Source organism: Lasiodiplodia theobromae (assembly GCF_012971845.1).
Source record: "Lasiodiplodia theobromae strain AM2As chromosome Unknown scaffold_51, whole genome shotgun sequence".
In the NCBI taxonomy this organism is placed as follows: Eukaryota; Fungi; Ascomycota; class Dothideomycetes; order Botryosphaeriales; family Botryosphaeriaceae; genus Lasiodiplodia; species Lasiodiplodia theobromae.
In genome coordinates, this window is record NW_023336532.1 from 27,567 (window position 1) to 42,637 (window position 15,071).

A 15,071-nucleotide genomic window follows, 5' to 3' on the forward strand; every position below is an offset into this window, starting at 1 on the left:
CGTCTGAAAGCTGCATCTGGTGGCACCGGGACAGAGTTGATCCGGGGCTGGCGGGGCGTGATTGGGCGGCGGGGCGCGCAGCTGGACGGATTCCGACACGGGCCTTTTTGCCAGCAGCATCTGCAAACGTGCGATGCATGACGGGCGGAGCCGAGCTGACGGCGGCGGGTAATGCGGGTTTTAACGATTGAAGAGACGGGCGCTCGCACGGCGGCGCGGCATTGGCGGGCGCACGTATGTATCTAGCCTTTTCCCAGCGACGACGGAATTAATTATGAATAATAGAGAGCGGGCGTGCGGAGGAGTTTGTGCAGGGGAGCGGCCATATTCGATGCAGCATGCAGCGCCCGGGTCGGACGAGCTCCCGTTTCCAGCGGCGGCCGGTTGCACGGTCATGTGCGTCGGGCGGCGCTGCTGCGCGTGGCCCTGATGGGAGCGAGAGCGTTGCCGGCTCGGCTTGGACCCCACAGCGCTGGCGAGCGCGTGTTAAACGGCCCCGTTACCCAGCAGCGCGCACACGTTGCGAGCAGTAACCACCGCAGAGCCGCGGCCTCGCCTACCCACCCGCCCCACACCGCGGCCGGGCCCCTCGCTCCATCCCAGCCGCTCTTATCGCCTGCGCTGGCGCCCGCAGATCGCACCCCGCGTCCGCGGCGGAGCGCTGCTTCTCGCTCGCCTGTATCACCCGCCGCTCGTCCAATCCCCAGCGCCCGAGACAGATCCCACTCCTCCCAGAGCCCTGGCTCAAGCGCCGCCAGCTCTGTCATGCAGCGTGCCGCCCTGCCAGAGCCAACGTGAACGCCCCCCCAGCATTGTACATACTGCACGTCTCGTGGCTCTGCACATACGCCGTTTTTCGACTTCTTCGCATATTCTTTAGCCGCGGCCCCCCCGGCACGCCTTGGATCCCATCACGCGCTGAACCCCGACGCCGTTCTGGCGCACCATGCCCGGCCCTGGCCATGACCAGATCCCATCTCGCATAAGTCGCCCCTCCTCCCTGCCCGTCATGGCCCCCTCCTCCTCCCAGGACTCTGCATACCACGGCGACACCGAGGCAGACATGGACGCCCTGCCCGACGACGCCGACTCTGACATGGAGGATACGTACTTCAATCTTCCTGCCCCGCCGCCCATGGACACCACTTCGTCGCCACCAGCCGACGAGGGTGAGTTCTCGTTCGCCGTCCCAGCCGGGACCGAGCCGTTAACATCCCTAGCCGACGCTGGCAGCGGGGCATTGCCCGCCTACATTCCCGTGAACCCCCAGTCGGCCTCTATCAGTCTCGGGAACGCGCAGTTCGCCATTCCTCCGTACTGGGAAGACTATGAGGTCAACACGCCTTCGGTGGACGACTACACCTTCAAGTCGGACATCTGCAAATTCATGGACACCTGGAGAGTGGCTGCTGGCATCCCCGAGTACCGGCTGAGCAAGATCGGCTCAGAAGCTTCGAGAGTCAAGCACTGGGACCGCCCTCGGTCCATATTAAGAGAAGACCTCCAGGGAAATCGATGCGACATCCAAGGCATCAACTGGGACAGGCTCGAGACAGTACGAGAGGCCGCCAGAGATGCCCGCACCAGGCTCCATCAGGTCTCTGTGGGTCGCGTTGGCCTGCTTCCGCCCAGAATGGCAAGGAAGCTGCCCAACACGGAGAGCTTCTTCCGCTTTCGGAGAATGAACACGAACCACCAGGCCCTGATAGCCCACTTCCAGCTGCGCAACCTCATCGCAGCAACCTCGCGCGCCGACATCTTCTATGCCGGCCGGTCCAGGGTGATGCGCACTGATTCGTCAGGCGTTTCGACGAGCTGCGTCATGGATCTGACGAGGTCCCACTTCGATTCACTGCACTCGGCAACATTCGACATCACGTCCATGACTGCATCGGAGAATATTCTCATTGCAGGTGGCTTTCACGGAGAATACGCACTAGTCGACTTGCAGTCCGAGTACGGCAGCAAGCCTACCCAGGGCTTCATCACGCACGAGCCAAACGGCATCACCAACCACGTGCACACCTTTGCGAACCGTAGCACGGGCGGCAGCATGGCAGCCTTCTCGTCGAACGACAAGCGCCTCCGTGTTTTGGACTGCACCACGAACCGCTTCGTCCACGACTTTGGTTACGAAGAGGCCATCAACTGTTCCGCCACTTCGCCGAACGGCCGCATGCGCATGGTCGTCGGCGACTTCCACGAAACGCTTATTACCGATGCTGAGACGGGCCGTCCTTTCGAGCGGCTGCCGGAGCACGACGAGCACACGTTTGCATGTGCCTGGGCCGACGATGGCATCCACCTTGCCACTGGCGCTCAGGATTCCAAGGTTGTTGTGTACGACGCCCGTTGGTGGCGGCAGCCACTGTCAATTATCGCCTCGACCATGGCCTGCCCGCGCAGCCTGCATTTCAGCCCGGTGGGTGGTGGACGGCGGGTCCTGTTATCGGCTGAGGCAGACGACGTGGTCAGTGTGATCGACGCCCAGACATTCGACCGCGCCCAGACGCTCGACTTCTTTGGGTCTGTCAGCGGCGTCAGCTTTGTTCCAGACGGCTCCAGCTTCTTCGTGGCCAATAGCGACGGCAAGTTCGGCGGCATCATGGAATTCGAGAGGGCCGGCTGGGGCGAGAGGATGGGCGTCCAGACCGAGCACGAGACGAGCCGATTTGAGAGAGGTGGGTCGAATCTCAGCGGCAGGCGGCCAGGTCGCCCAGTTGACCACAACCAGACCCAGTGGGCGAACGACCTCGACGCCGACGCCAACGCCAGGACGAAGCTGGGTTCCATGGCGCGCAGGAGAAGAGGCCTCGGCCTGGGTGAGCTTGTCGTGTAGACAGGCAGCCCTCCCTCAACATATAATTGACCGCGATACCTTATATTTGCCTTATCACTGCATAACCTACTCAACCGGGACGGGGATTTACTTGACGCAGAGACGACGACCAACGACCGAGACGTAGCGAATGCGGTGTGGCAACCTCCTGTTTTGTGCTCGGAAGCGAAGCGAACATCTTACCTTCGTTTTTTCTTGCTTTTTGGGCGGCTCTCCTTGTGTCGAAGAGCCACCACGTGTGGACAGCATGGTGGCGTTCTTGTGTATTTCTGACCTGCTTGCAGCTGAAGGACAGGGGCCCTTCAGCGTGTTTTGGTCTCGTTGGGCACTGTAACGGGACGGTTTAATTTCTTGTGTCTTCTTCCCTTGTCAGATACCTTGTGGAAATTGCTCCATGACTTCTCGTTTCTTGTGCCTAGTTTCTTCCTCTCTTCTTCTGCTTTCGGCTGGATTCGTCCATGTTGTTTCTCGGTTCCACGTCCACTTTCTGCTCCGTCGGACGAGTGTGTCGCTGCTGTTTTGCGGCTATAATTATTCTTCCTTGTATACCCTGCTGTCTCGGGCGTGCGGATCCCCTCGCCTATCATCTATCTCACTGTGCTTGGGGGAACCCATGCTTAGATTATTTTATAATTAACCATTGGCAACAGCTGGTGCCGAGGGCAGAGGCGAGTTGTATGTACATGTTCTGCATTTGTTTGACAACAAAAGTTTTCAAACCGATTGGCTGAGATGCAAGTGCGTGTATACTGAGACATTGCCTGTAGATACAGTAGGCACCCACGGTTTAACCATGGTGCTTTCTGTTGGGAAGGATCGACGTCGTCTGATCTTCTGAGACATTTGCAAGAAAGAGAGACAGTCAGCAGAAGATGTGGTCAGGATTGGCGCATTGCGGCTGAGGCGGCGGCAATGGAGGCCGTTGCGGCTTGGCTCTGATTCTTTCGCTATGCTGTCTTGTTGAGCTGACGGAGTGAGACGGTCACGGGTGCATCAAGAGCGGAGGTGGTGGCTGGCCTGATTCGTAGGGCAAGAAAGCCGGCCTTTCCCTTTGCTTTTTTTCCGTTCTTATGCGGCCTGCCGCGCTTGATCGGCTGATCTGCACACGGATGGCTTTTCTCCCTCTACGACCGTTTGCTAGAAGTTTTCTAATAGGGGTGGAGTACTGGCCTGCGCCTCCGACCGTCATGCGCCTGAAAGGAAGAGGGTTCCTTTTTTTATCCTCTCCTTCCGCTTTCATGCTGTGGGCTGTACTTCCCATGCTGCTTCCCGTTTGAGAGGCCGGATTTGCATTGTTATGCATAGCTTTGTTTCTTTCAGCTCCGTGAGCATTGCATTGCGTGTGTGTGCGCGCGGACATCTATGTATGTATGTAGGCGCGGCTGGGGTACGCGTGCCGTGGGTTACACACACGGAACCCTTGAACAGCATGCTGGACTATTGGCTGCGTAAGTGCGGCAGCTTCCCCTCGCCGCCGCCCTTTTTTATTTTTTATTTTTTTGCCCTTGATTAAACGCCGGACGATCTGTGCAACGGTCGGCACGGATTTTCTCCTTCTTCCCTGCGGAGTTACACGAGAGGCGGGAGGCAAAAAAAATATTGACGGTGTAACAGTCCTAGAGGGGAGTGGATCAGCAAAAAGTTTGTGCTTGGACCCGAAGTCGATCATGTTTGTTTGCTTTTTTTAAACATCTCTCGCTCGCTTCGAAGCAGGTACGCATGCACCAGCCTCCACTCCAGCTTATCTCGTGTTGTGCGGGTACCGCGTACGAGGAGCCTTCTGCAGGATGGGCCGTCACTTCTTGGCGCCGGATACGAGGGGCACCGTGATGGCGTAAGAATTGTGGGTTCATGCTTCCTTCGTAATCAGCCTTTTGCGAACAGTCATCACCCTTACGTCCTTGTCTGTGGATGTGACCGGGACCAGTCGTCATCCTGCTGCATTCATTTCACACTACGGTGCCTCTGCTTCAGCTTGACCCGCGACTGGAAGACGCGCGGCCAGAAGTTCTCCTCAGCTCATCATCGGGACACGCGTGTTGGCGTAAGTCGCCGCTGCAGAAAGCCGTTGGAGGAGACAGAGTTGAGCAGCTCGAGGCGCTTTTCGTGCTCTTCGGAACAAGTCCAGATCCTCCCCGACACGTGCGGGCTGTTTGGACGTTGCGCCACATACCACGTGGGAGTGCAGCCTCAACCGTCGCCTTGAGAGCCGTCTAGCCCAAAGCCACATGGCCTGGACCTTGAGAAGCATCAACTGTTTCGGGTCTCTGCAGGGGGGGTTGCCACCCTTACTTGTCTTTGTACAATCCCCTCTTGCAGGATGGCTAGCGCGGATTTGTTTTTTGCTCATGTCATGGAATTCGATATTCTCGTCCGGACGATAGCTTCAACTACCCACATATGTTATTTTTCTAAGGCGGAGCTGGAGAGCCCTGCTATTCTTCGCGCTAGCCATCGGCTGCGAGAGGGGGCTGTAATGTCCGCAGTGGTGCTACTGAGCTAGCCGGTTGATGGGTTTCAAGTCAGTCCCTTGTACAGACACACCTAGACATTGAATTGAACTACCCGGGTAAGTAGAGTGTTATATTTCATGCCAGAAAAGGTTTTCTAGGCCTCATCCTGCCCATTTCAAACCGTTTTTATCTGTTGGAATGACCGCACATTTCATTCGTCTTTTCGCTGAAGTCCAGCTTGCTGGATAAACCCGGGCAAAAAAACTGGTGATTTGAGTGTCACGTCATCATACCCTTATTCATTTGCACTATACCTAGCCTTTTGCTCTCTCCCTCAGTCAAGTCAAAGTGCACGTAGCAGAATTCATCCTCTGACACCAATTAAGTCAATTTTCGCTTAGAGAGAGTGTGGACCACTACACTGGCTGTTTTGAATAACCTTTGACTAGAAGCAACAGTCAACATGAACGCGACGCGTGTGAGATATATGGTCAATAGTATCAAAGAGGGGCGAGGTAAACCGGAAGGAGCCATCACCGATGTCTCAAACTACCTCAATCCACGTAATTGCCGTCGTGTTTCCCTCTTGATCTTGCTTTCCCCACCATGGCTGGAGACGCAAATGGCAACCGGTTTTACATATATGCCTTCGTCTCCCTCTCGCACCATTCCCAAAACTTCTCGGCGATACCCAAGCCGCCCTCCTCGTCCTTCCGCTTGATTGCCTCCTCGAGCCCGATCCGAGGTTGCTGAATGCGGCCCCATGGTAGGACGAGACATCCGCTGTTGTCGATGCTGATGTCGGGAGACCAGCCGGCGTAGAGCTCAGTGTACGCGCCTTTGATGGGAGGGTAGAGCACGCCACCCTATTTTATTTTATTGTTAGAAGAAGGAATTGAAGGGAAAGAAAGGAGAAAGGGGTTCTTACAGCGACCACCCGCTCGATAGCTCCGGTGTGCCTGTATAGGTCCGTATACAGGTTTCCAGGGTTCCAAGACTGTATTACGTTAGCCTACCTCTATAGATTCTCCATGTTGTAGCCACGCTGTTGCATTTCTCCCCCTCAATCATGGCCAAAACTTACTACGCTCACGATTCCATCGTCCTTACTATACCTCCTCGCAAACTCAGTGCCAAGGAACAGATTGCCAGACTTGCTCTGCCCGTAGTTCTGCTGGGGGAGTGAGAGCACCTTCGGTGCGCCCGTCTCTTCGTCGAGGTCGACGCCGTGCGCGGGTGAGAGGAGGTCGATGGCCAACGAGGCAGCCCACGTAACGCGGACGGAACCCGGAGGCGACGATGCGGCGGTTTTGCGCAGGAGTGGGAGAAGAAGCTGGGTGAAAAGGAAAGGCCCAAGGCAGTTGGTACCGAGCTGGAGGTCGTGGCCCTATGTGGGGGTGGAGGTTAGCGTTGAGGCTATACGGTGGAAAGAATACAAACCTCCTCCGTCTTGCTCCCCTTCGGCGGGAACATGACGCCGGCGTTGTTCGTCAGCACGTCCAACCGCTGCTCCTTGGCCAAAAACTCATCGGCACTCTTCTTGATACTAGCCAGATGGGCGAGGTCCAGCTGCAGAAACTCGACCCGCCCTTGGCCGCCAGCATCCGGATTGGCTCCTTCCTTGACCGTTTTGATTGCGGCGTTGGCCTTTTCGGCGCTGCGACCGGCGACGTAGACGGTTGCGTTCTTGGCGTACAAGATTTTCACCAGCTCCAGGCCAACGCCTGAGTAGCCGCCCGTGACGATGTGAACCTTTTGAGCAATTGTTAGCAAAGAGAGCAGTCAATGGCATGGGCGAAGGGTGGCAGCAATACCTTGCCTTGTTGGTCCGGCAGCTCCTTCTCAGTGAAGGGCGGATCGGCTATCCACGCCGACTGGGTAGCGATGTTCTTCAGCCTCTGAAACATGTCTCTGTTCAACAAAGGGGTTGTTGTCGTTATGTCTCTCGACTGTGGGGGGGACTGCAGCTAGAAAGCGCACGGTTGGGGTGGTCGCGCTTGATGATGTAATGGCACGGATTTCCCATGCCCCATGCCCGTCCGAGCGCCGTGACGGTCCGAGGCGATCCCGACGCCTAAACGTCGCAAGCCTTTGCCGGGCTTGAGTCGCAAGCAGCGCCGGCCACGTTTGAGCTTTACGAGAACATGTTGCCCGGCGAGTCGTGCTGATACGAGGCACTTTGCTAATCCCTGCACTTTATTCCCTATTCTGGTTAGCGCTTCATAGCACATGCAGCAGCAGCGAATACATCTGGACAAGAGTTTGGAACAGTAATAACTTCTAAGCAAACGGATATGGGACGAAGGCGTCGAATCCTCAGAATGAAGGTGGTCCGGTGTGTATAAAGATGCGCCGTCCCACTTAACTGATCTTGTAAAAGAAAATCGTCATCCTGCCTTTCTATCCCATCCTCGTCTGCCTTCACATCCCACCATGCCCCCTTCTATTTGACACACTCCAACCTGGAATAAGGAAGCCAAAAAAAAAAAAAGACTTGTACATCTCCGAACGTGATCTCTCCAATGTGAAATATCCACTCGACACAGAAATATCGAATATCTGACAATCGAGCATTCTAATGCATCTAGTCCCTCGCAGCTACTCCGTTGCTCCAACATAGACATTTCAAAATATTCGCCTATTCATCATCCTGAAACTTCAACGTCAAACCACTTTCTCCTCGAGGAAGCATTGCCTTGCCCAAGCCCCATGCATTCTTAGCGAAGGAACGGCCCAGGCTCCGGTGCGCATCCATTGCCCGAATGTCATCGTTTGAAAGGAGATGAACTTCTGGGCTAGGGTGAATGAAGGGTATCTCAACTGGCTCGCACATGGTATCTGGCACGGGCAAACTGCCGTTGTTGAAATAATTGCGAATGTATCCGACTGTACACGGCGAGAAGGCAGCAATGGAGCAATGCTACAAGCTCGATCAGTACTTGCTAAATAGGATTCTAAACAATTGAAACTTACCCCTGGCGAATTCTGCGTCAATACTTCCGAACCAGGAAATAACGATTTCATCTTGTGCGCACTAACTTGGGCGTTAGCCAATGATGCAACTATGATATTACAATGGCCAAAAAACTTACTTGATTAACGGAGTAACCGGGTCCGCAGTATTCCCAATCCAAAGGATAGGGTTGGAAGTGTCACCGCCAAACTCGGGCTTGAAATCAGTAAATCTGAACAAGGGCCTGAATTTCCAATTCGCACAGTTCATCCTGTGTCCAGCCCACATGGCACCGACGGTCGGAGAAATTTCATCCAGCTTGCGCCAGTGCTCATCCATGCCGTCCAGGTCCAAGTAATCCTGTGGGTCACCGTCACTGCACATGATAGCCATTGAAGCTTCGCCATCAACTTGCGCGATATCCGTGTCATTTCCCTTGGCAGCGCAAGCGAAAAAGTGCTTGCTCGTCAGGTAGCGCTCCATTTCTCCGTCTTCATCCCCGCGAGCCAAGGCAGCAAGCATCTCAGCCATGAGCGGGAAAGCATGTAGTGGTTCGTAGAGGGCCATGAACATGAAGAGCCTGACGTCGCTCCAGGTGACGATCTCGGGAAACTCGCCTTTGACCTGGATAGGGTTGTGATACATCTTGTCGAGAACAGCCGTGGCCTTGGCCTTAATGTCGACCGCCGACATGTTGTGGCCAGCCAGTGGGCAAAGGGTCGGGCCAGCTTCAGCGCAACGGTCATAGAAGGCTTGCATCGTCTTCTCCGTATCCTCTAGGTTATCAGACCAAAGTGTCTTCATGTAGTTGGAGCCGTGGACTACCCCGTCCAGAACAAGCCTCCCAACACGGCCGGGGAACATGGATGCAAATGTGCTTCCAAGCAAGGTACCATACGAGAAGCCCCAGTACTGGAGTTTCTCGGTCCCGGGAACATAAATCTCTGGCAGCTTCAAAGATGCGCATACTCCGTGTTTCTCGCACATCTCGATTGCGTCCTCGGTCAGGATGCGCCAGGTTTCAGCCTCGCGGTACTGGCCAAAGAGCTCGGCAAGTTCCAGCATATCGCGCGCGACTGATGCGGTCGTGACGTAGTGTTTCACATCGCCATCGTCATCCAGCCCGGCGCACGACGCTCCAAGTGCATTAACCATGGACCAACGCCGACCGAGCACGGCATCGGAGCTGCCCAGGATGCCTTGCGAGTCCAACCGCAGGTTCCATGATTCCCTAATAGATGCGGCGCGGAAACAATGGGCACCAGGAGTAGTGCGGCCGATTCCGCGCGGGTCAAACCCGACGACATCGAAGTACTTGGAGGTCGAATTTTCCGGAGACTCGGATGCTGGATCAACGGGAGAATCAATGATGGTCTGGATAGCAAGTCCCATGGCAGTTACGAGGTCGACTCCAGAGCCTCCCGGGCCTCCTGGATTCAGAAGCACCGGGCCGCCGTAACGAGGGTCGGTGACGGGGACTTTGGCGGGAAGCATGGTCACCGCCAAGCTGACGTGCCTGTCAGGGAAGGTGCCGTTCCACCAGTCCAGCGGCAACTCGACACGTGCGCACCGGAAATCGCGGTAGCATGGCTGGAACGCGAGGTGCTTCGCAGAGGGAGCCTGTGCGAATCATGAGCACATCAGATAAGATGAGAGTGGATGCGGCTGCTTCCAGGGTCCGTGTTGCTTACAGCATCCCACGAGAAGCTTGGTGTTTTAGAAGCTTCGGCGTGCTGGCGCGCACGCCCATCCAGCTCGCTGCCCACGAAAGTCACCAGGCGGCCAACGGTGGCGGCAAAGTACAGAAGGACGACGAGAAGGAACGCGCTGCGGGCTGCAGCGGCCAGCCGGCGGGGCGCGGGCTGGCGAGGGTGGTGCGGCTCGGCAGGCGCGGACGCTTTCATCATGGCACCCGGGATGCGAGACAGCAGAGCGCGAGCGAGGCGGCGGGCAGTCGAGGTGTATGTAAAGGGCGTATCATATCGCAGCTAAAGCGCATGCGCGATAAGGCACGGCGGGCCGGGGGCGGGCTGGGATCATTTGGGCCTGCTGACTGTCACGGCTGCGGTTGGCTGCGCTGGGGATGGAGGCGGCGGACGGCTTGATGGCCGCTGCAACCTGAGCCCTCGGGGCGCAGGCAGTCACGTGCGCTCGCCGGAGCCCGACGAGTCGTGTGCGGTTGATGAAATGATTTTCCGACCGTTTTGGCTCTCGCAGCGTTCGGCAGAGCTGGGCGGTTTTCTGAGCCTTGATCCCTCACCTCCGAGCTGGCCCAGCGGGGTGCGTTTCTCTAATCGCCTGCGTCCGTTGCCGGCGCAGCCCTGTCGCCGTCTGCCCGCCCACAACCAGACTGCCGTGCGACGTGTTACATTTGCGACCTCCCGCCTCTCCCCGTAGCTCCTGCTAGACCTTTGCGTGTGCGGTCATGAGACCCAGCCCACCACCTCTGACTGGCCCGCCAGCCCACAAGCATTCACTGGTGCAAAGGGACGACTTGATAGAGCCCAGACAGTATGCATGATTCCATGGGGTATCATCCCTAGGTACGGGCGAAGAAATGCAAGTTCCAGTGTCTGTTGTACCTTGTCCCGACCATGAAAAGTAAAGAGAAGAGCTGACCAATCCATGTCCTCAATCTTCTTGAAGTCCCATCCTGCGCCAAGACCCCGTGTCTTGACGCCCTGCAAAGAGTGTGGCTACGGGTATCCCTTTCCTCCGGACCAGTGTTTTAGTGAACCGCAGCACGAAGACAAAGCAAAGAGAAAAGAGGCCAAGAAGGACCCTCCATTACCACTGGCCTTGCTGGCCTCCTTGGCCCTGGTTTGGATCCCAACCACCTCCAGGAGCGCCGCCGTACGGTTGCTGACCGCCGTAGCCACCCTGGCTCGGGCCCCAGTTGCCAGCGCCGAAACCTGCGAACATGTGAGAACTGCCCTGAACGCGAATGTCCTTCCGCTGCTACTCACCACCACCACGGCCTCCGTAGCCTCCGCCTGAAAATGGGAACGTTAGCGAGGAAGAGCAAGGGAACAGGCGTGCTTGAGAGTTGACGGCGGAGCATGAAAACTCGGCGTTCAAATCACGTGCCGGGAATGCAAGGAGCGCTGGAGACCGCAGGTGTCGAAGGAGCATATGGGAGAGCCGGGAATCCACTAACCATAACCGCCTCCGTAACCTCCGCCGCGCGGTCCGTTGTAGCCGCCACGGAAGCCGCCGCCGCCGCCGCCGCCGCCAGAGCGGTCGGACGCCTTGTCAACACGGATGGTGCGGCCGTCGAATCTGTAGCCAAGTAAGCGACGACGTTGATCTGAAGGTCCGTCGCAGATGCAGTGGCGGCCCAAGCTGAGACGCTTCACCGCCTTCGGGGACGTCTTGCGACTTACTCGACGTTGTTCATGGACTGAATGGCGGCTTCAGCATCGGATTCCTGCGTGAAGCGGACGAAGCCAAAGCCACGGCTGCGGCCAGTGTCGCGATCCTTCACAACGACCTGCGGGGCGCGGAATCAGTGATTGCCGGCTGAGCTGACAGCTGCAGGCGCTCGTACCGCTTCTTCAACCTGGCCGAATTCCTCGAACTTCTGGCGAAGGGTAGCATCGTCGGTGTGCCACGCAAGGCCGCTGAGATGCTGTCAGCAGGTGCGCTTGCAATGGCGACACAGACAGGCGAGCTTACCCTATGAAGAGCTTCGACATTTCAACACGGCGCAATCCTGGATCTGTGCGGAATGTCTCAACGGAATGCCCTCAGGCGTGCGGCGGGGACGACGAAGAAGAGCAAGAGTGAGGAGGAGACGGGGTCGAGCGCTGCGCGCCAGACGAGAAAAGGAAAGAACAGCAGAGCAGGCGCAGAAGGCAAAAAAACAGGCAGGCGCGACGCGCGGCTGCGCGCGGAGAGGGTCCATGAGAAATGAGGGCTAACGCAGGAAAGAGGAACGGACTTGCGGAACAGAGAGCTGGGCTGGCGGTGCGAGCAGCGAGGTTTGGGTTGCGCGCACGAGAGCAGGCGGCTGCGGGTCGCAGAAAAAGATTGGTGTTCAGAGTCGGACGGACGCAAAGAGGTGGGATGGGAGTCAGCACAGCGGCGCGGGGCAGCTTGTCTGCAATTTGCGCTAGCCGGCAGGGAGATCGAACAATCGCCGCTCACACTCAGCGGCGAAGGCCTGGTGGGAGAGTGGCAGGGAAAGGTGAGCAGCTGGAATGGGGCTTGTCCGTATTATGGATGGGCCCTGCGGCGGATCGGGGCCCTCGCGCGCGCCATTGGACACGCGTGCGAAGGCAGGCTGTGGCGGCCATCCCGAAAGCAGCGAGGGCTCTGGCCTCGACATCCCGTGTTCAAAAGATCATGCGGCCCATCGCTAGCCTGGCCCTATAAGGCCCAATGGCAGGAGTCAAGCACCGGAGCCTGCTGGGGCGCGGCCCCCGCAGCGCGCGCTCGCCGCCTGCGATTGGCCGGCGCGGCGGGCAGCGCGTGGTGGTGAGGGCGCGCCCACGACGGCCATCCCTACGCGTTGCTGGCGCCCGGCGGCGCGGCGGCGGATGAGTGGCCCTCGCGCGGATTCAAGCTTATCGCGTCGCTGCACGCGTGGAGGCTCGTCCTGGCTCGTGCTCGCCGCCTGTGCAAGGTGAGCGCCCTGGGCCTGAGGCGCGCTGCGAGCGATCAGCTGTCGGGCGTGCGTAGTGCGCCATCCGAGAGCCTGGATTAACGGCCAGCCAGCATATGCATATACAGCGCCGTGCTCGCACATCCCTCCCTACGCGAGCATGCGTTTCCTACGTCCTCTTTACATAATACTTGCCAGAGCGCTGCCCTGCCCGCGAGCCTGCCTCGACCTGCGATAACGGGCATCCCCCGCTGCGTTCGGACACACTGTGCAACGCGAGCCCCGCGCCTGACTGGTCCGCCGCCGCCGCCGGGTGCAGGCTCCGCCAGGCGGACGTCCGCCGTGTGTCTTCAACGACGCTCCTCCATGGCTGCTGCGCGCCGCCGCGGGCCTCGGCGGGGGCAGGCCAGTGCTGGCTGTGGCCGCGGCAAGGCACGGTGCCGGTCCTGCGGACGTCCTTAGAATGGGTGATTAATTGACATGGTTGATGCAGCAGCAGCGTTGAGATATGATCTGTTCTCTGCACCGCACCGCATGCGCCGGTAGGCCCCTCTGTCTTTCCATAGCACACACTACTTGGCCGCGCCTTCCAGGAAACACCAGCTGCTGCATCCAACCCACTCTCCCCCTCCGCTCTCCTCACTGCGGCCAATCGCACCCGTCTCCTTCAGCCTCTTCCTGCGCCCTCAGTCCTCTGCCTGCCACCCGCTAGCCGCTGTCACATCGCCCGAGCGTGCTGCTATACCCAGCCTGAGCCGCTGTTACACGGCGCAGCGCTGCCAGTGGAGTCTCCGCCTGGTTCCCGCGTCATGTCCCTCCCGGCTACCTGCTAGCCTCGACCACCGCGCTCCACTCCATGCTGTACAACTCCTCCAGCACGGCCTTCAGAGAGTCGGTGAACGGGTCCTGCCGGCTTGCAGTCCGCTGCTGGCTGGGCCACGTCCATCAGCAGCTGCAGCAGCCAGCCACCGCCGCACATGGACGTCCGCAGGTGGCTAGAAGAGACGAAGACCCCGGGCCCTCCTGCGTCGTTGGGCTTACCGGCAGGTCAGCACGCAAGGGAAGGCGCTCCTCGAGACGCGGCTAAACAGTCATCCCCCAACAGACGCAAGTGCAAGCGGCCACAGAGGCACACCTCTTCAGACAGCTCGCTGCTCTGGCCAGATCGGGCCAATGGCCATGGCCAGCCGGTGACGCAGAAGTCAGGGAATGAAGATCGCGCGCGGCAGCACACTGCATCGGATAAAGCGGCTAGTCACTATTCTTCTGAGCTTTCCGGGTCGGCTGATCGCAGCGAATTTGAGCGGTACGCTCGCAGGCCCCGCCGCAAGACGCGTCCTGAGATATATGAGCCAAAAGCAGGCAAGAAGCGCAGCAAACGGACCCATGGGAGCAGGAAGGACCGTCACGCACCACTAAGAGAGAAAGATCGCCGGCGGACCAGGCCCAGACAGTCAGATCTGGCGCAAACATTCCATGCCAAGAATGTGGCTAAGGACAGATTGACGGTAAGACGGCCTGCACGCCCCGCAAGTTGTCTGCGGCTGACGCAGTGGGCTGTCGGCTACAGTTGAAGCCGAACGAGGGTCTTGGGTTGTTCAAGAAGGGACGCGCATCATCACCTGTCAAAGGACGTGGACGTGAGCCTACCTACCTCGTAGCGCCTTGCGTTCCCGCCTTGCCCTTCTAACGTCGCGAGCAGTGCCTGACCTGGTCTTCTCTGAGATGCGTTTCCTGCAGAAGCAGAGCGAACCTGTGGGTAGCCGGCCAGCAAACGAAACGTCAAGTAAGCGCAAGAAGACGGACATCAGTGTGGGGCAAGAGAACGAAATATCGACATATTTTGCTGCACAACGTCCTGCGTTTGCGGAGAACAACGTCAACCTTCTGACTCTGAAGCGGCCGGAGCGTCTTCCAGAGAACGAACGACACAACCCTCACGATATTACCTCACCCTCCCTCGAGTCGACGTCTGCTGAAGGTCCAGCCGATTTGCCAAAGAGACCATACCTGGGCTTTGGGACACGGCGTGTAGGGTCCACAGCCTCTTTGGAGACAATCTACATACCCTGGTCGAATTCTGGTCGACATGAGAGTGCAGCGGCACCTCAGAGGTCCCCAGGACGTTCTCCGCCATTGCAAGTGGGGGCTGAGGAAGACAATGGCACGCAGAGCTGCCCTTCGAATGCTGCAGTGGAGTCTAATCACGATGCGGTGCATCTG

At 58.1% G+C, this 15,071-nt stretch overlaps 4 protein-coding genes across 4 annotated transcripts; 1 reads left to right on the forward strand and 3 right to left on the reverse strand.

Annotated features, from left to right (window-relative positions):
* Positions 1-1,009: 1,009 nt before the first annotated feature.
* LTHEOB_11602 (WD repeat containing protein) lies at positions 1,010-2,839 on the forward strand (the record flags this gene model as incomplete). The annotated part of the gene is made up of 1 exon (XM_035508377.1): positions 1,010-2,839. The coding sequence occupies one exon, from the start codon at positions 1,010-1,012 to the stop codon at positions 2,837-2,839; it is 1,830 nt and encodes a 609-aa protein (XP_035365754.1).
* Positions 2,840-5,927: 3,088 nt separating this feature from the next.
* Positions 5,928-7,199, reverse strand: LTHEOB_11603 (Short-chain dehydrogenase; the record flags this gene model as incomplete). Its single annotated transcript, XM_035508378.1, has 5 exons — positions 5,928-6,158; positions 6,221-6,289; positions 6,377-6,679; positions 6,733-7,044; positions 7,107-7,199. 5 exons carry the CDS (start codon positions 7,197-7,199, stop codon positions 5,928-5,930), a joined length of 1,008 nt encoding a protein of 335 aa, XP_035365755.1.
* Positions 7,200-7,930: 731 nt separating this feature from the next.
* Positions 7,931-10,152, reverse strand: LTHEOB_11604 (Alpha beta hydrolase fold protein; the record flags this gene model as incomplete). The annotated part of the gene is made up of 4 exons (XM_035508379.1): positions 7,931-8,212; positions 8,266-8,326; positions 8,385-9,865; positions 9,937-10,152. The coding sequence occupies 4 exons, from the start codon at positions 10,150-10,152 to the stop codon at positions 7,931-7,933; spliced, it is 2,040 nt and encodes a 679-aa protein (XP_035365756.1).
* Positions 10,153-11,032: 880 nt separating this feature from the next.
* LTHEOB_11605 (RNA recognition domain-containing protein) lies at positions 11,033-11,940 on the reverse strand (the record flags this gene model as incomplete). The annotated part of the gene is made up of 6 exons (XM_035508380.1): positions 11,033-11,157; positions 11,212-11,238; positions 11,403-11,524; positions 11,629-11,735; positions 11,793-11,865; positions 11,921-11,940. The coding sequence occupies 6 exons, from the start codon at positions 11,938-11,940 to the stop codon at positions 11,033-11,035; spliced, it is 474 nt and encodes a 157-aa protein (XP_035365757.1).
* Positions 11,941-15,071: the final 3,131 nt, after the last annotated feature.